This window comes from Spermophilus citellus (assembly GCF_964194105.1).
Source record: "Spermophilus citellus genome assembly, chromosome: 3".
Taxonomy (NCBI): domain Eukaryota; kingdom Metazoa; phylum Chordata; class Mammalia; order Rodentia; family Sciuridae; genus Spermophilus; species Spermophilus citellus.
In genome coordinates this window covers 177,975,878-177,996,695 of record NC_138184.1, presented here as the reverse complement: position 1 = coordinate 177,996,695, position 20,818 = coordinate 177,975,878, and the positions used below count along the sequence as shown (strand labels likewise).

The following is a 20,818-nucleotide window of genomic DNA, read 5'->3' as shown; positions in this document are numbered from 1 at the left end:
TGTCCTCTTTGGAGCTCCCAGTGCAGTATCCTCAAGACCATTATTGAATCTTATGTTCCGTCTACCTTGAAGCTTTCTGAATTCTTTTTGTTGTTGTTGGTGGTGGTGGTGGTAGCAATGGGTCTTGTGAAACTTGTCATCTTTCTTTTTTTTCTTTTCTAATTCCTTTCTCCACTAACTCCCCCTTAAAACTATAACTCATTTTTTGTGCCTATTTTTATGCTCTTTTCCGTCTGGATATTAAAGAATTGGGTTCCTCTTAAAGTTATTTAAAAATAAATGCCAGTTAAATTTCCCTCAGTTACCACATAAATAAAAGAGGAAAGCTTGAGCAAGTGGAAAACTGAGAGTGAAAAAGCTATTCAGTTTAAATAGATGTCAGATATGACCTTGTCTGCCTGAATCACAAATTATTCAGCTAAGATCGCAATTTTTTTGTGCCCTCTGTAATAGAGGAGGTTTGTCTTTTTCCCCCTTCTTACCTTCCTGTCTTTCCATCACTGTGTTAAGTATGAGTGTGTGTTGGGTGCCCTTGTGGCATTTAAGTGAGATGTATGGGTTTTCTGCTTCCTGGAGCATGCTGGCAATTTTGCTGTCTGAGGGACAGGTAGACATGTGAGGTCATGTGGGCAGACAGCATACAGCCTGATGGAGAATAAATACCTGGAATAATAGCAATGTAATGGACATGTATATAATGGTTTCACAAAGGTTTCTTTTTTTTTTAATTTTATTTTATTGGTTGTTCAAAACATTACAAAGATTGCAGAATCACATCGGTTACACATCCACATTTTTACATAATGCCATATTGGTAACTGTTGTATTCTGCTACCTTTCCTATCCTCTACTATCCCCCCTCCCCTCCCCTACAAAGGTTTCTTAATCTCTATTAAATCTTTAACTGTGTTCCCCACTGCCCCAGAGTGATCCCCCTCTTAGTTGTAGGTCATGATAAATAGAAGCTTTCATTGAGCTGACAGAGTACATACTGTGCTGCCAAAATCGTTTAATATGAACTATTGTTTGTGCATAATACTCCCCCATCCTTCTCCCTACCCCAGTGCATATCCTTGGGGGAAAAGCATGCATAAGTGCACACGTTGTCTCCTAAACACACTCAAGAAATGTGTTCTGGAATAGATTGTACGGTGATTGTGAATCAAATAACCAGTCCTAGTGTTAACTGCCTCTCACTTTAGGAACTGAGTTTGTACCCATTCTTCATATCTCTCCTCTTGCATTTTACAAAAATTATCTCACAGGGCAAGGGTCAGTATATTAGAACACTTTTCTATGGAGATTCAGCAAGTGTAAGGCCTCTTTGGCTGGCTGAGTATGGCGGGAAGTAAGTAATCTAGGCAGAGGGGTCAGAGATGGACAGACCCCTTCATAGGTGAGCCACTGGACCCTGAGTTGGTACAACAAGCAGGACTTCATTAATACAGATGATTTGTTGACACTAAGTTGGTTTTTCTGTAAGATGGACAGAGCCTCTCTATGTATCGCTCACTGAATTAACTAACTCCTGTTTATCTAGGGCTTTGATAAAAACTTGGTCCATCTGTACCTTTGCACCTGTTTTCAGGGTTAGGGTTAGAAAAGTATTTACTGCTGGCCCAGTAACATAGGTACTGAAAAGGTGGCTACTTTCCTTATTTTTATTTTTGTGGGTAAAGGAAGTAGGAATTACAAGTACTAGCCAATACTGTCAGAGCTATAATAGCCTGGTTTCCTTTCACTTTGGAATGTTCCTGTGTATGTGAAACCAGCTAAGAGCTTGATTGACTCAGTTCTAATCTGACTTGATTTGGAGGAAAGTTCTGGGTTTCTGCTTTACATCATGCATCCACACTTTCATTATTAGTGGGTTTTTTCCCCTTATCTGACTCAACTCCCTCCCTTGCCAGCCTAGAAAAAGCTGGAATGTTCATGTCAGTGGAATACAAGGCTGTTCTTTATCTTGGGTTTATTATTGTTTTTGCTGTAGTCTGCTCGGTAATAAATATGATCTCCTGCAGATACACAGTGTAAAACAGGCAATAAAATGGGGCTGGTGCATGCCTAACTGTTGTTCTGGTAGATCAGACAAATCAATTATGGTTCTCAGGTGAGAGAGAGAGAGTGAGGGAGAGTTCTTCGCTCCTCCAGTTGCCTCCAGCTCTGCAAGTGCAGATTGCTTCCTCTATTTCCATCCCTCTTCCTCTTCCGTTTGTATGTGAGTGGTACTCAATGTATATGTGAGTTTTCCTCTCTTTTTTCATCTCTGTTCTTTCTTCTCTAGTGCATGAAGAGTTATGATGATTGCTTGTTTATTAGCTGATGACACAAGAGGATAGGACCTATAACATCATCTTCTAGTCATATTTTTGTAAGCTCTAGGATGGGATCGTCTGTCTTTCTCTGAAAATCTTCCTGCCTTCTCATGTGCTCCTAGCAATGCATTTGTTAGTTTTACTATAATTTACTCTTCCTGCTGCAGTGCTCACTTGGACATTTCCACTTTGTTACTTGGATTCTTGCTCATCTTACATACTAATGTTTTTATGGCTCTGTCTACCTGTGATTGATTGGAGACACTTAGTGCTACCGATAGAAATGTGTGTGAGCTGTGGCCTCAGCTGATCCAAGGACTGGGTCTGGGGGGTACAATGGTAGGAAGCGAGACTTTGGATTCCTGTTAGTCATGAAATAAAGTGGCCTGGCTCCTTTTATCCGTTTGTCTTCCATTGCTTTCATGCAATGCCCTTCTTCCTGGAGTAATCTCTGTAAGAAATGTCTTTCTATAACAGTCTTGGAGACTTTTATTGGGGTAACCATTCTGTAGTTCCTCATGAAGTTGGTCCTTAATGGAAGACTAAGAAAAAAATATATATTCTTTTTGGCTAAAAAGAATTTAAAGATTTATAGCAGCACAATTCACGCTAAACTGTGGAACCAACTTAGATGCCCTTCAATAGATGAATGGATAAAAAAAAATGTGGCATATATACACAATGAAATATTACTCAGCAATAAAAGAGAATAAAGTCATGGCATTTGCAAGTAAATGGATGGAGTTAGAGAAGATAATGCTAAGTGAAGTTAGCCAATCCCAAAAAACTAAATCCCAAATGTTTTCTTTGATATAAGGAGGCTGATTCATAATGGGGTAGGGAGAGGGAGCATGGGAGGAATAGATGAACTCTAGATAGGGCAGAGGGGTTAGAGGGGAAGAGAGGGGGCATGGGGTAGTTAATGATGGTGGAATGTGATAATCATTATTATCCAAAGTGTAGGTATAAAGACACGAATTGGTGTGAATGTGTGTACAACCAGAGATATGAAAAATTGTGTTCTATATGTGTAATAAGAATTCTAATGCATTCTGCTGTCATATAAATAAAAAAAAAAAGACATGCAAAAAAAGAATAATAAGAAGAATTAAGGGCCGGGGATGTGGCTCAAGCGGTAGCGCGCTCGCCTGGCATGCGTGCAGCCCGGGTTCGATCCTCAGCACCACATACCAACAAAGATGGAGAACTAAAAAAATAAATAAATATTAAAAATTCTCTCTCTCTCTCCTCTCTCCTCTCTCACTCTCTCTTTAAAAAATAAAAATTAAAAAAATATATTTATAAAAAAAAAGAATTAAAGCAGAAAAAAAATAGTTTGTCCAATATCTATACAAGATAAAAGCAGGAAATCTTCCAGAGGTTTCATCAGTTAAGTCTGTGTTAATTTTAGTTTCCCTTGTATGTCTTCTGGTCCACTTACTTTAGATTTTCTTATATGATTCTAAAGTTCCTTTTGCTACCTTTTTGTTCTTTTTAATCACATTTATCAGTTGGCATAAAGGTGCCTTCTTTGAGTTTTATTTTTTTAATAGCTCTACCTTCTCTTTTTCTCCTTTTAGTCCTGCATCATGTTCTATTGTGCAAATGCAGTCCACAGTTACTGTATGGATGGCCCAAGGTCAAGCTCTGTGGCTTTCTGCAACCTGGAGGGGTTGCCTAATGCTGGAGCTCTAGTCACATGCTAGCTATCGGCTCTACTGCTGGCCTCTGCATTTGCTGCCCTGGGAAAACCCTTGGAACTCAGAAACAGCTGACTAGTTGTCTCCTGCTTGTGCTCTCCAGAGCAAGGCCTATATGTTCCATAAACAAGGGTTGGTCCCTTGGGTGGAAGCTATGGGTAGTAGGAGTATTGGGTTCTCGGGCACATTTGGTAGCTCAAATTAATGCTCATTTAGGAGAAGGTATTTCTCTATATATTCTTTTCTTCTCTGAACCAAGGTTTTGTGAACTCTAGTCGGTCCCTGGCATGGGGCTAAATTGAGAGATTGGCTCTGCAGCTCTGCAGCATGAGGCGCCCGTGACAAGTACCCATGATGCCTGAGTGGCAGCTACCTTAGAAATTTTTCCCAGACTGTGGAGAGAATCTGAGGCTACCCCTTTTTCTTTCCTTTCATTTTCTTTTTCTACCTCTTTAAAACCTCATCTCTGCAAGAGCTGGTTGTTACTAAGAAAACCTTGATTATGTCATGGGTTGATATCAGCCAGTTGCACTCTTGCCTGTGTGGCAGATGGCATTGCTTTTATCTTTGGTAGGTGGGGTGGTTGTCTATAGTTCCTTTCAACCATTTGAGTCCTGCACACTCAATTCCTTTTTTTTAAATCTCCCTCTTTAATTTCCCAGAACTTCAGGGGTGACCCTCTCTTCTAATTAAATCTGAAAACATTCATGATTTCCATGGGAATCTTTTTCATGATTGCATTTTAGCATTTATTACAATCAATGATTACAGTGTTCAAGTACTTCTTATAAATTTTTTATCTGCTTTTTGACTGAATTGTATTCTTCTTGTGTTGTTCTGTGCACACTGTAGGGCGCCAAATTTAGGACATGATCTCTTGTGTTTATTTAGTTGGAAGTATGAGGAGAAATTGTTTAAGACTCTGAAATAAGAAGATTGCTGGATGTCTTTATTTTGGGTGCTGCCTTTAAACCCTTTGGGGTTAAGTGATTCTATGAGTTCTCTGTTGGTTTTGTCTGAACTATTTTGCACCTTCCTAGAGAGGAAATATAACTTGTAACTTGTGAAGGACTGATGGTGATGCAAATGATTCCTGTAGAAATGTGGTCCTTAGCCAGGTGCAGCACACACCTGTAATCCCAGCAGCTCAAGATCAGAAGTTCAAGGCCAGCATCAGCAACTTAGCCCGAGACACTGTCTCAAAATAAAACGACTTGGGATATAGCGAACTGGTAGAATGCCACTGGGTACTACAAAAAAGAGAGAGGAAAGGAACAAAATGTGCTCCTTTAGAGATACATTGATTTCTGTCCTGTGAGACAAATGTATTCAAAGTTAACATTTTTATTTTAGCATACTTAGTGACCTATGTGTGTCCTATGAATCTTTGTTTCCTTCATTAACAAGTGAATAAAAAAGAAATTTTTGACATGTTCATTTCATATTTGTATACAAGTCATGATTCTATGTTTTTGAAAATTACCTTTCAACAATGGAAGCAATTTCAAAACCAAGAAAGAATTTTTTTTAAAGAATTTATATCAGTGGCAATAAATGTTCATAGGATTGCTGGGCACTGTGGTGCACAACTTCATCTGCAGAGTGTCTGATCTATACTGTTTTGGTGTCTGCCATTTTGTTCACCATCAGGCTTTTGTTGTGGAAAATTCAGGCACCATAGCAGATAACCTTGAGGTAGGGAACTTGGACTTTGAAGACAGGGCACAGAATCTTGACCTTTGGCTGTGTTCCAGTTCTGCAGACATACCTCTGGGGACATTTGTTCAAGCGACTTGTCCAGGCGTGGAGCACTATTAGAGACAAAACTTCTTGTGTGTTGCTTCTTGTAGCAAAATCATCTTCCTCCCCATGTACTCAATAACCTTGATATGTCACTACCATGAATTGTGTCATCAGGGAGTTTTCTGCTAGAAGAAATAATTTTTTCTAGCTTCCTTCTGATTCCTTGCTCAACTGTGGCTTCACACACAGGAGTGCATGCAGATGAGTTCCTTAGCAACAGGGTCCTAGCTTCCATAGCTAGGAAGAAAGCCATAACCTTTCTTTCTTTGTGCAAAGAAAAGAGCAAGGAAATTTGAGAGCACCCAGGAGCATCTCTTCTGAACAAAGTGGCATCTCTTTCCGAAGAAAGTTGACTATAAGTGCGGATTTTGCTATCATTCTGGTTCGTACTCTTCTGTTTCTTCCCCATTCTCTGATTGCTTTGAGATTCTATTTCATGGGTCCAAATTGGTTAAATTGAGCCCATTACAGGCTTAGCTAAATGAACGTAAGGGTATTTTGAAGGCAGTTGATGACATTCTCAGTTCCCAGGTTGAGGTGTGTGATTGGGTTGTCCGAGCTAGCCCCTGACTGCCAGTGATGTGATACAATTTGAAATATTTGTGTGCAGCTAGGGCTTCACTCTCCACTTCACCACCATAGCACTACTTAGCCCTGGATTGAACTCATTTTGTCCTGTGGCTATTGCTTATGTAAACATTTCAAAGTAAGTCATTTTACTAGCATAGACATTCTGCTTACTTGTATTTTAAGCCTTTATTTAGCATGCTTCCAACATATTCCCTACAGAATATGTCATACAAAATTTTGGACACTCTTTGCAATGTTGACATCCAGAGCTCTGGGTGGCTTTGGAATGTCCCACAGTTTTGTGCCTTTGTTCTTTAGGAAATGGTATTCTCCAAAAGAAATTAAAGAATTCCCATGACAGTACAGGATTCAGAAGGTACTTGAGGATATAAGCTGTTACCACAGTTTCTAATTAGGAGGAAGACCCAGTTCCATTAATTGGGCACTAATGCAAGGTGCCCAGATACTTCCCCACAGCAGAGCCTGCTTGTTTTCTTTAATATCGTATTCATCTATTCCACTATTTAAGGTTCTCAGTCTGTTGGCTGACTCGTATTAATTAGCACGGGTGGAATGGCATTTCTTTTCCTTTTGGATTGCTGGAATTTTCCCCCTCTGATCATGTCTTCCTCCTCTTTCAGCTTATGACTCTTCCATTTCTACTTTTCATCCCCACTGTCCTCTGATCGTGCCCTTCTTCAGCACTTACATTATCATATCACCATGATTTTGCACATGTTGCTACATTGGTGGGGAACTGCACAGTGATTTTTCTTACTGGCTTCTAAACTAAGAAAGAAGAATCTTTTTTATATTTACAGTGCCTAGTTAGATTGATTTGCCAAGTGATAAGCTCCAACAGAATGAACTTGTATTTGGAGAAAAGTGACCTGGTTCCAAGTATAAAACTAACTGTTCCGGGTAGTTATCTGTCAAAGGTCAGGCTAGTAAAAGCATACAGCAGAAAGGATGCAAGTATTCTAGAATATAAGCAGCAATATAGACATTTGATTAGTAGCATGGGCTCTAATATCAGACCACGGTAGTTCAAGTTGTGGCCTCATTACTTATTGCTTTTATCACCAAGGAAATTTAACTTTTCCATGCCTCCATTTTCCCCATCTTTAAAATAGGTATAATCATGGCACTTCCCTCCTGAGATTGTGGTGTAATTGAATGAATTGATATGTGCATTGTGTTCAGAATATAATAAGAGCTCAAAAGAGAGCAGTGGTTGACATTGTGTTGATTATTATTAAATTGCTTAGCAATCTGTCTACCACACAAAAAGTCCTCTGTGGATGATAGCTATCGTCATCATCTATAGTATTTCTATTCCAAACTTCTTATCCAATTCAGGGCTCAAATCATACTGCTCCCTCTCCTGAGCTTTTATGATCTCTCTGATTTGACATTGAGCATATGCCATCTCTGGCTTGTTTTTTAAATGCATTTCCTATATTGAATCACTGAACGGATGATCAAACAATAAGTATTTATTGAGAGCTTTTTACATGCTAGACGCGGTGCTGGGTATTGAGGATATAATATTAAAGCAGACAGATGTAGCCTTTATAGGGCGATGCCAGTACAAAGTCCTGTGAGAGTACATACTGATGATCACACTTATTATAGGTTGTCTGAGGGTTGAGTAGATTCTGGCTAGAGGTATAACCATGAAGGTAGAAAGATATTTGAGATCTAAATTGGTAGAAGAACTGGTAGAAATGGGTAGTTAGTTTGCCTGGGAGTCAAGGAAGGGAAGTAAAATCAGGTAAGTAAATGTCTGGCATAGATTGCCACCTGACAGTGGTGCTCATTTTCTCATATGATAAACACTGACCCAGAGAACTAGTAATTTCTGAACACGTTTAAATTGTAGCACTCATGGGCTGTTCAAATGGTCTGTAACCCAGAAAAGTGGCCTGAGCTTTATGCATGAATTTAAGACTATTGGACACACATATGTGAGTGTACAAAATGGCTTGAGCATATTAAGAGGCAAGAATACCTAGGCCAACTCCTCTATCTCCAAAATTTAACGATCATATATGGATGGGGAGAGTCATTGCCAGAGAAACAGGTTGGTGCCCAAGCTCACAAAGGAAAATCAGTGGAATATGATAATTCAGAATCAGAGGAGAAAGAGTCACATTACATGAGTTTACTCCACTGCTTCAAGGTCAATTAAGGTAAAGATTGAGACCTGTCAGGTGGAAAGTTAGCACTGCAGGTCAGTGCTGCCCTTAGAGAGTTTATGTGGGATGAAGAAAAGTGGAGGTAGGGACAGCTAGATACCTCCCTATGTGGATTAGCAGCAGGAACTGCCTTACTTATCTAGACCTGTAGTTTTAGGAGCTTTCTAACAAGAGTAAACTTTTTCAGGAGCAAATTTATGAGTGTTCACAATAATGATATCTGTGTAGTTTGGAATGTGTAAGGACACCTTGAGATCATTCATAATTACCTATTCACTGATGGGGAAGGAAATGAAAATGATATGAGATCCTTGGTGAAATAAACTTCCCTTGTCTTAACCAAAGCTCTTTGTCCCAATTATCTGCCCTCAATTCTAGATCCTCATGCAATGTCTGCATATAGGCATCTCATACCCAAATTGTGAAGCCCTTGGGTGAGAATAGGGTATTCTACTTTTGCCCTAGAAAGAATTTGGAGTCCCAAATGCCCCCAATGCTCTGCCTTAATGGCTACATCCTGTCCAAGATAGGGGAGGAAAATTGAAGACAGGAGGGAAACAAGCTATATATTTGATACTTTATTCAAGTAGATACGTACATTCTCCTTCCCCTGTTATATGTTTCTAATTACCCTGAAGATATATTTTTCTGTAAGTAGATGTACAGCTGTTTAAGCCTACTTACTATTGCCTATTTCCCATGTCTGCATGGAATTCTGGGAACACTTTATTGGCTCTATGCCGAGCCTGACTGTGGGGGCATTTTGCAACATCCTGCTATTTTATTAGGAACACATTTTTTCTCACATCATACCAATATGTAGTTTTGTTTGTGTTGTATTTTCTTGGGTCTAAATCCTTATTATCTGCACTAAACTTTTATCTTTAAGAGAAGGGCTACTTCGATGTCCTTAGCACCATGAAGTACTGTGTTCAGATCTCCATTTGATGGAATCATGGAGTGAATTTCTTATCAGCTTCCACTCAATGTATTTTACAGACTTTATCATAACATAAATAATATCTATTTGTCTTAATGTAAAGAACCTAATTCATTGTAGAGAGTGATGAATGTTGACTCTGAAAAACTGGAGGGGCAGTTATCTGATATAAAATAATTTGTAAGTTTATCTGGGCAAAGCTGAATCAGCCTTCAATGTTACTATATTTTCTCCTTTTTAAAATAATAACTTACAGCACTCGTTGTTGTTTGACTTCGTCATGGCTGCCAATCTTACTGGGGTGAGGTGGTATCTTAGGGTGGTTTTGATTTGCATTTCCTTGACTGCTAGAGATGGTGAGCATTTTTTCATGTACTTGTTGATTGATTGTATGTCCTCCTCTGTGAAGTGTTTGTTCATGTCCTTGGCCCATTTGTTGATTGGGTTGTTTGTTTTCTTATTGTCTAATTTTTTGAGTTCTTTGTATACTCTGGATATTAGGGCTCTATCTGAAGTACGAGGAGTAAAAATTTGTTCCCATGATGTGGGCTCCCTATTTACCTCTCTTATTGTTTCTCTTGCTGAGAAAAAACTTTCTGGCGAGGATGTGGGGAAAAGGGTACTCTTGTACACTGCTGGTGGGACTGCAAACGGGTGCGGCCAATTTGGAAAGCAGTATGGAGATTCCTGGGAAAGCTGGGAATGGAACCACCATTTGACCCAGCTATTGCCCTTCTCGGACTATTTCCTGAAAACCTTAAAAGAGCACACTACAGGGATACTGCCACATCGATGTTCATAGCAGCACAATTCACAATTGCTAGACTGTGGAATCAACCCAGATGCCCTTCAATAGATGAATGGATAAAAAAAAAAAATGTGGCATTTATACACCGTGGAGTATTATGCAGCACTAAAAAATGATAAAATCACGGAATTTGCAGGGAAATGGATGGCACTAGAGCAGATTATGCTTAGTGAAGCTAGCCAATCCCTAAAAAACAAATACCAAATGTCTTCTTTGATATAATGAGAGCCACTAAGAACAGAACAGGGAGGAAGAGCAGGAAGAAAAGATTAACATTAAACAGAGACATGAGGCGGGAGGGAAAGGGAGAAAAAAAGGGAAATCACATGGAAATGGAGGGAGACCCTCATTGTTATACAAAATTATATATAAGAGGTTATGAGGGGAATGGGATAACAAACATCGAGGGAAATGAATTACAGTAGATGGGGTAGAGAGAGAAGATGGGAGGGGAGGGGAGGGGGGATAGTAGAGGATAGGAAAGGTAGCAGAATACAACAGTCACTAATATGGCAGTATGTAAAAATGTGATGTGTAACCGATGTGATTCTGCAATCTGTATTTGGGGTAAAAATGGGAGTTCATAACCCACTCGATTCTAATGTATGAGATATGATTTGTCAAGAGCTTTGTAATGTTGTGAACATCCAATAAATAAAAATAAATAAATAAATAAAATAATAACTTACACATTTTTTTCTTACACAAATTTTCTGCAAAAAATTTAACTATACATTTAGTTCCTAGGAAAGCATCTGGCACAAGATGCTTAGCAGATATTGGTGGATGAGTGGATGCTGTAAAACGCTGTACTGGAATTGCTTTAATCCACCTTTCATTGTTGGATGTAGGGGGCTTGGAGTTGTGTTTTCCTATGATAAACAACCTTCCTCTAAATTGTTATTTTCTTTAAACAATTTCTGAAAAGACACCTACGCTAAAGAATAGCATATTTTTAATTGGATGCATTTTTTTTGTTCTTTAAAACAATGACCATCTTCAGTTTTAATTAATAATAAATTTCTACCATAATAGTTGGCATTTTTTTCCATGCTGAGAAAACTGGAACTGTGTCTTCCAATTTGTTTATATATTTTTTTTACTATTAGAAATATAGGGATTTAAAAAAAACTAATTACACACAATAAAATATGTTGCCACTTAAAGTTTATTGGACCAACACTGGTAGATATGCAGTCAAAATGATATTATAAGTACAGTTGGCCTTCCATATCTGTGGGTTCTTTGTCTATAGAACCAACCAACTGTAGAGAGAGTATTCAGTGAAAAAAATTGCATCTATACCCATCTAATCTTGACTACTATTTGTTTTAATATTTTAATTTTGTCCTAGATTCCTTGCTGACATTTTTTTCTTTCTCCTTTTCTGAAATTGCATTCTTGTCTGGAGTGGGGCAGAGTTTTGCATGGCATCAATTTCCTTGCCCCTGAGTTTTTGATTTGCCCATAAAATGAAAATGTATGCTTCATCAGACCATCTTTTAAATTCTTTATTCTGCACATTTTATTTTAATTATCTCTCAAGCCATTTTCTGATCTATAATAAAGTCTTACCTTTTGCCTATAGAGACATTGGAAGTGATAAAAATTGATCTAAAACTTCTAATGAAAAACTAGTATTAGGAGCTGGGGTTGTGGCTCAGCGGTAGAGCGCTAGCCTAGCACGTGTGAGGCCCTGGGTACAATCCTCAGCACCACAAAAAAATAAATAAAGGTATTGACGACTACAACTAAAAAAATAAATATTGAAAAAATAGTATTACATTCTTGTAAGTTATTTTTGAGTCCTAGTCTTCTAATTGCTATCCAGAGGTGTAGACAATAGTTGAGGTGCTTTCTTGCATATTATCATTGCCATACACTCTAGATAAGCTGTCTGTAGGCTAGTCTCATGTCAGTTCTAAAATATGAACAAGATATCTTTCCTATAAAGGATAAGAGAGTAAAGTGAGAAAACACAGGCATGGATGTAGGAAATACCATCCAGGAATGGGTTTGGGGGGAACGCGTGGCAGCTGCTATTACAGAAGTAAGCAAGTCAATTGAAGAGCACTTGGGAAGTGCTACAGCAAGGGGGCTTTTCTTTTCAAAATCACCATATGAAAAACAGAGTTTCTAACCAAAAACTGTAATAATATTCTGTTGAGAAGTTAGATTTTGAAAAAATGAGAAAAAGAATGGACCATTTGGGAAACTTTCTGGATGCCATGAATTGGTAATGAATGAGCTGAGACTTGCACATGTTGTGTGGATTAGCAGGCCTGATGAGGACCATAGGTGTGGCACCTTTGGCTCTGCCTTAATGGCTACATCCTGTCCAAGATAGGGGAGGAAAATTGAAGACAGGAGGGAAACAAGCTATATATTTGATACTTTATTCAAGTAGATACTTACATTCTCCTTCCCCTGTTATATGGAGAACAGATATACCATCATCTGTGATTTCTATTCTTTTTTTTTTTTTTTTGCTTTTTTTATTTTATTTTATTGTTGGTTGTTCAAAACATTACATAGTTCTTAATATACCATATTTCACAGAATGATTCAAGTGGGTTATGAACTCCCACCTTTACCCCATATGTGATTTCTATTCTTAACTTCCAAAAAAAAAAAGTGTTGTAGAATAAGCCAAGGGCATTATATTTCCTGTTTATGATAAAATGCAGATTTTACCACTAAAAGGCAATTACTTCATTTCTAAAGGTTAAATTGAATGGTTCTCACAGCATAATTTTAACTGGTTAAATTTGGGAAACTGAAAGTCACTCAATAAAAAGAACAGTCTCTAAACCTGTGTAGAATTTTCATTTGATTGAGAATTGATATTATTTTATTCATCTTAAACTGTATCACCTGATTTTCTTTCCAAGTAGGAAAGACCTGTCTGTCAATAGACATAAGTACTTAACAGAACTTTGTTCTTATTTGAACAAAGCATGTCCCCTTAATGGCTGGTTAAGGGTGACATCAAGATTCTCATGCTTTCCTTTTAGTCATTGCCTAATAATTGAGACTTTCTAATGCTACTTTTGGGAAAACAAATCTTTGGTTAGGTTTTGTTTTGTTTTTACTGTGCTGTAACCCCTTACTTTTTCATCTATACCACTTTATGCTTAGAACTTTCTCATCTGCTTAAAATTTTAAGTACTTTAATACATTTAGTACTTAATTATGTTAAAGTAGTTGGTCTAAACCATAATTACTGAGTGGTTAGTTTTGAACTTGTCATTATCTCCCAGCTTTCTCAGAAAAAAAAAAGCTTCCTTTGGGCTGGGGATGTGGCTCAAGCGATAGCGCGCTCGCCTGGCATGCATGCAGCCCGGGTTCGATCCTCACCACCACATACAAACAAAGATGTTGTGTCCACCAAAAACTAAAAGATAAATATTAAAAATTTCTCTCTCTCTCTCTCTTTCTCTCTCTCTCTCTCTCTCTCTCTCTCTCTCTCTCTCTCTCTCACACACACACACACACACAGACACACACAGACACACACACACACACACACTCTCTCTCTCTCTTTTAAAAAAAAGGCTTCCTTATATTAAAAATTAAAATATTCACTTTTCTTTGTACAACATTTTGTCCTTTATTTTTAAAATTAAGGTATAACATGTATAAATAATTTTTAACATCTAATTCTTTGAGTTTTTACAAATGTGCATTTTGAGAAACATGTGCACATGTAACTTGTCACTACAACCAAGATAATATTACTGTTTTATCATCCCCCAAATTCCTGTTCCCTTGAGAGCCACTCGTAGTTCCTGACAACCACTGATATGTTTTCTGACCCTGTAGTTGAATCTTATTTGTTTTGTGCTACTGGGGATCAAATCCAGGACTTCACTGATCCTCAACAGTGCTGTACCACTGAGCTACTCTGTAGTTGAACCTTTTCAAGAATGTCGTGGAAATGGAATTGTGTATTTGCAATTCATCCATTTTTACTAAAGAATAGTATTACACAGTGTGGTGCTCTAGTTTGTTTTTCCCAAGTTGCTGGATATTTAGGTTACTTCCGGTTTTGAGTAATTACAAATGAAGTCCATGCCACATTCTGGGACCTGTTACACGATTTGACTTTACTTTAGTTGGGTGTGGTGATTGTGGTGTCGGTCAGCATGCTGCTTTGCATATTTTCATTCTAAGCCAAAAGGTGCCTAGTCCTGCTTTCTTTTCTCAATATTACATGTTGTGGAAAAGAAATAGTTGTTGGACAGAACTAACCAAATGAAAATATATATAAATGCCTGTCCTTTGTAGAATCATGAGAGCAGACATACTTTTAAAGCTGTAGAAGGTGGCCTGGGGATGTGACTCAGTGGCAGAGCGCTTGGCTAGCATGTGCGAGGTCCAGTGTTCAGACCTCATCACCACCACCACCTCCCCTCTGGGGGTGGGGGGAAAGTTGTACAAGGTTTAGTTCCTTTCCAGTCTGATAGAAGAGTAATTTTTTCCCTCCACGTGTTGGAGATGAGGCTCCACTTAACTGATGTTTCCCAACTTCCGTCTTCCCTTGGCCTGTCCTTATCTTACAAGTTCCCTATTGGGAATTCTGCTTAGCCAGGCAGTCCTCCTAAATAGTGGGTAAAGGGGTAGAGTGGGGAAGGGAAGTTGTTCTATCTTGTGAGAGCCACAGGTTAGAAAGCTGGCCTCCCAGACCCTGTGCTTTCTTCCACCTCAGTGCTCCTACAGATGTCCTTTGGGTTCCTGCTCCCAGGAGTGGGGCCCAGGCCTGATAGCTATTTCTCCTACATTCTGAGGTGTTGGAGGCCTGAGTGAGGTACTGTGTCACCTAAGTAAATAGCATGAGAAACTGTAAGCCACAGACAGCCTTTAATAAGAAATTATTGATGACTTAGATTCAGCACCTTAAAAAAATAAAAACTGTTATAATGTTGTTTGGTTTTGTTTTAGTCAGTGTTTTCCTCCAGGGTTTTTCCTGTGTTCACTTCATTCCTGCTAAACGTGCAGCTTGTGACGTTTACACACTCTCCCTCTCAGCCCCCTCACACACACCTCACCCTGAAATATTGATAACCAGCCAAGGAAAGGTTGGAGTCAAGTTTTTAAGTGCTGTGGTAATACTGGAGCTGGAGCGCATTCCCAAGTGTTCCCCCCACCAAGATCCCATTTATTTCAAGAGATTGTCATACCCTACAGCTGACTCCTCACAGAGCATCATAAACTCATTTCTGTCAATGAAAATGTCCTGGAGCCTGGTGTGTGGAAAAGAGGAAGAGTATGGAGTGATGTATGACTTTTCTGCCTTTCTGGTAGAGGATACCATTGTGATTTGTCTTTTCTACAGCTGCAGAAGTAGTTCCCCTTGTCTGTAGAACTCTGTAAAAACAGATATCTATGGCAGTAAAAGATCACAATATACCTTAAAATGAAAGAACACATTTGCTTCAGTATCCTTAGCTATTATTTCTTATCTCCACACTCTTATCTGTATCTGTCCTCTTGTTCACAAGGATTTTGCTGCTTTGACATTAAGGTTGTTTGGACCCAAACAGCATTGCTCTGTAGTCCTTGAGCCTGGCCCTGAGGGAACATAGCAGCACAGTCAGCTCTTACAGGGAAGAAACATTCCAGGGTGGGCACTGGAGAACATGGTTGTACCTCTAGGGAAGTTCCTCAGGATGGACAGGCCTCTTCACAGTGAAGTTTCTCAAGTGCTATAGAGGACTCTATGGTAACATAATAAGCTCTGCATGTATTTGTTTTTACTTCTTTTTCCTGTGATGTTAATCAAAGAGTGATTGTGATGATGAGAACTCATTAGTGAGCTTCCTTATTAACAGTTCCCATTTGAGGCTTGCACACGATAATCCTGAGTGGTTAATTGTTAACTAATAGGTTTACTGTGTTCCCATTTCCCTATGCTGCTTTGAGTGCTGCGATGTTTGCCTTTCATCAGTTCTTTCTACTTTGGTGTCTACCACATAGGAATTTCCAGCAGAAAAATCATAGGATTCACTGTGCTAATAACATTTATTGCATACCCACAGCTTCAAACCCTGTTCCAGAATTTTGAAGAAAGAAGTTTAATTTCTGTAAGGTCCGCTCCTCTAGGATGCAAGTGATCTGGTTGTCCGAGTCATGTTCTCTCAGCAGCTTTGTCCTATACCTGCTGTGTAAGGACTATTTTCCTGGCTCTCTCCAGCACCCCCTCCCCCAACTTTCCCATTCTTCCCAAACCTGGTTATTCATTGTAAAAATTATTTTTACATGCCTTTGTAAACACAGAAAGGTATTTTGCCAAGAAAAAATGTAGTCTAGCTACAGAGAGGGCTTCTTATATTCAACAGACAGGTGTGATGCACCTATATTTGGAAAGAGATTTGGACTGACAAGCTAGAAGAGGGGCAGAAGGGAGCATTTAATTAAGGTCTCTTTGTAACTTTTGCCTCTCAGAGGTTCACCCAGCCTTTCTTGAGGGTCATTCCAAACCCTAGTCTCTAAATTTCAGGTATAGATATTAACATGCTTTGAAATGAAGTCACCCCAGGCACATTTGTTGCATCATTACTTTCTCAATTTCAAGGTGCATTGAGGAGGCAGAAACATTCCTTAAAGAGATGCCATCCACAATAGCAGGTTAAATGTGGCTAATGCAACCTTAAATTAGCTTTTCTAAGAGTACAGGAAAATAGTTATGTATGGGTTTGTTGTGGAGCACAGGTAATGTGAAAACTACCAGTGTAACAAAAAGGACTTCTCTCCTCAGAAATACAGTTGCTTCTTGATTATTTACACCAGTGGAGGGGATTATTGGTATCGATAACAGAAAACCATAGCTAATTTATCTTGAAGGCTTTGAGTGGCTTCTCAAAGCCTTAAGCCAGTATATTACCAGGGATCCGTGGCTATAGATCCCTAGACCTTATATGAATGAACCACAAAATAGGGAGCCTAAGGGTGAGAGTCTGCTAAGCAGAAATGAGCATTTATGTGATGAGCATCAATGTTATTTCTTTGCGTCTGAGACCTTTAATATTAACTTTGAAAAATACACTTGGGTGCTAAAATTACCTAAAGATACCTTTAATTTTATTAAATCTCAGTCGTGCTTTCAGGATTATTGGGGGGGGATTTAAAATATCATATTAATGAAATCTTTTGAACTTTTTCAGGGCCTAAACTGGACTTTTGTTATACTTTGTTTCTCATAATCAAATTTTCTCTTATTAACCCTAAAAATGAGTATAAGAATCTGAAGTACATTGCTACACTTGCACAGGCTCTTCAGAAGGCAAATTACTTAACAACATTCAGGCAGTTTTATAATAATAAAATCAGAATTCCTAAAATAAATTATTTCTGTGAACGATTTATGGCTACATCGCCTGAGAAAACTTGCCAAACAGTATTTTTCACTTGAGTCATTGAAGTAAATATTAAATTTATAAAATTATATTATTTTATGAGTTTTTATATGGAAAAGGAACATGCCAAACAGAGAAGTGCTTGAGTTTACAAAGAAAGACAGACACCCCTGTGTGACTGCAAATGAGGTTTGAAAGAGCTGATATCTTTTGGATTTTACATTCAGGTTAATTGACTTTATAAGACCTTTTATTCTTTAAGTTCTGTCAACTTGGATGAAATGTCTATACTTCCTCCTATTGGATGGTCTGTGGACATTTCATCTCATCTAAACCTTTGAACACTTGCCTCAAGAAGACTGGGAGTTCCATGTCTTGTCCTGTATATTTTTTATCTGGAAACAAACATGGCTAGTGCTGGTATGCTTTTAAAATTTGCTTTTGTCTTTGGCTTTTGCTTCTGATCTCTTATGGTAGTCAATGGCATGCCATTTCTGGAAGATATTGGGTTATAAGTACTCAGAAATGTCTGTGGACTTTATAGCAAAGACAGCAGTAAAGTCCCTTTGATTCTCGTTGACTATTCTTAGTCCAAAGCATTTGCTCTCCTGTTAAGTAAATAATACTTTGCCTACCTACTTTGGGAATTTAGCAAAAAGGGAAAAGGGTTTGCACATGTTATTGTTATTCCTGTAAGCGTTTTGGTTTTTTTCTCAGATAAATACATCTGAAAGACAGTGAGGACCACAAGTCTATTTCTGAAAAATGTAAATAACTACACTCTTGAAGAAAAAGGCCTTCTCTTCAGAGACATAAGGTTGCCTCATGATTTGCAATAATCAATTTGATAATCATTGTTGACTTACTGGCTCAGCTCATGAATAATGTCCCAGATTTAGACTAGTATGGCAAAAGGATTTTAATCAGGTAGTGCTTTTGTTCCCATGGAGCATTTGTCTTGCTTGACTGTTCTGGACTTAAGCCAACTGCCAGAAAGGCATTTTTCCTGCAGTATATGTATAGTAGAATATGTGTTGCTCAAGTGTTCAGTGAGGAAGTTTTCAACCCACTAAAGCTCATTGTTAGCTTACCTTCTACCAATGTGCCACTAGGAGCTCTGAGAATGGATGACTATCTCTCCTTTTATCTAAGAACCTGTTTGAAGGGAGGGATGAATCTCATTACTCTAAATATTGTTTTTATCCCAGCCTACTTCACTGATTCTGAATGAGAGAGCTCCTTTGGCTGCTGTGAAAATACTTGATGGCTTGTTAAATTTTCATTATCTAATGTACATTAATTTAGATACAATAGCTCTGTTGCTAGGAGAAGAGTCAGAAGGGAAGAGCTCGGCTGAGTGCAGACTGCCTGTGTCACAGAAGTCAGGAGTGTGTGCAGAACTTGCTGTCCTTGCAGGGAGTTTTCACTTCTGCGGGCTGGGCTCAAAACCTCTGAAATTCTGACATCCAGTGACTATTCCCCTAGCATATGCCATGTGATGTTTCCATGCTTGCTTACTCTATCATCTGTTTAATTAGCTCAAGAGACTAAAAGGATTTGAAGGCCCTTAGCTCCTATGTGGTTGAGAGCTCATGAGTTTCAAAATGTCCATGCTTGCTACTCTGGAGAGTAGAATGCATGGGAATATGTGTTGATGCATGAAAAGAGTTCAGAAAGTGCTAGGCGGTTTTATGTGTTTGCATTGTTTCTATAATAATTTGTGCTGACATGAAGTGGTGTTTGCCTTCGTGGAACATGTCCTACTGTTACCGATTTTCCCTGAGTAGAAAGAGAATACCCTAGGGTCCACCTCATCTCCAGAATGCAGTCGCTGTGCTGGTGCCCAAAGAAGGCCGGGCTCAAGGTTAAGAAACAGGAGCTCAGAGTCTTAGATAATCTGTTCAAGATTTAAGATGGACTAGTTTTGGTTTCCTGAGAAGGGCTTTAGGGGCTGTGTAATACAGCCGGAGTGTCACCTTTTCTTTCTTTCTTTCTTTCTTTCTTTCTTTCTTTCTTTCTTTCTTTCTTTCTTTCTTTCTTTCTTTCTTTCTCTCTTTCTTTCTCTCTTTCTTTCTTTCTCTCTTTCTCTCTTTCTCTCTTTCTCTCTTTCTCTCTCTCTCTCTCTCTCTCTCTCTCTCTCTCTCTCTCTCTTTCTCTTCTCCCCCTCTCTCCCTCTCTCCCTCTCTCCCTCTCTCTTTCTCTCTTTCTCTCTTTTTCTTTTTCCCCAAAGATTAAATTAACCTCCATAGAAGGGTACTGTTATCAAGGTTGGATAAGTATCACATCTGTGTCATGTCTTCAGAAATATCTGGTTTTATAGGGTTATTTGCTTTTTTCCCTAGGGTCTGCTGGACTTTCTGTTCTAAACAAGAGAAAAAGAAGCATTTTCTCAGGTTCTGTTGCTTTCTAATGATTCTTTTCCTTCTTCTCCTCTCTTTCAGGATACCCAAAAAGCAAAGCAGTTCCTGCCCTTTCTTCAGCGGGCAGGTCGTTCTGAAGCCGTGGTGGAGTACGTCTTCAGTGGTTCTCGCCTCAAACTCTACTTGCCAAAGGAAACTTGCCTTATCACTTTCTTGCTTGCAGGTAAGATTTACATGTTATATACTACTCAGAACATTTCTTCATACACCCTCCTTTCTCTGTGATTAGATAGGCCCCAAAGCTTTAATCTGGAAGTGGGATATGAGCACACCATCTCCGCATTGCTCTCATGTAACCTCAGACCCAGCACTATACCCTCCTCCACTCCTCACATCCACCAGGCACAGGACATAGTACAAAAGGAGCTTAAAAGATAGCACGTAGCCTCATAGGTGAAGGGAATTCCAGGCCCAGGAAAAAATATGATGGAACTCTTATAGTTGATATTAACCACCTAAGAATTCTCCTGCCTCTGCCATGTTAGTCATCTGCAGGCCACAGAGGCAGTGAGCTACCCTGCCCTTGGAGCTCACAACACAATGCCATTTACTTCTCTTTTCTTCTTTTCAAATGTCATCAAGGTCCCAATCCTGTGTGAAACCCCAACCATGGCATTACTTTTCCAGTTTCCTGCATCTGCAGTAGTTCTTGTTGGACTAAGGGTGACGTGCTAGGGCAAGCCTCCTCCTTTCTTTGCTGGCTGAATGT

At 38.9% G+C, this 20,818-nt stretch overlaps 1 protein-coding gene across 1 annotated transcript in view; it reads left to right on the top strand.

Annotated features, from left to right (window-relative positions):
- Positions 1-20,818, top strand: part of SND1 (staphylococcal nuclease and tudor domain containing 1) — a 413,715-nt gene that overhangs the window by 244,150 nt on the left and 148,747 nt on the right. Inside the window, exon 15 of the mRNA XM_081283716.1 lies at positions 20,131-20,272. Coding sequence (XP_081139842.1) covers positions 20,131-20,272 — 142 coding nt within the window. The remainder of the gene's footprint in view (positions 1-20,130; positions 20,273-20,818) is intronic.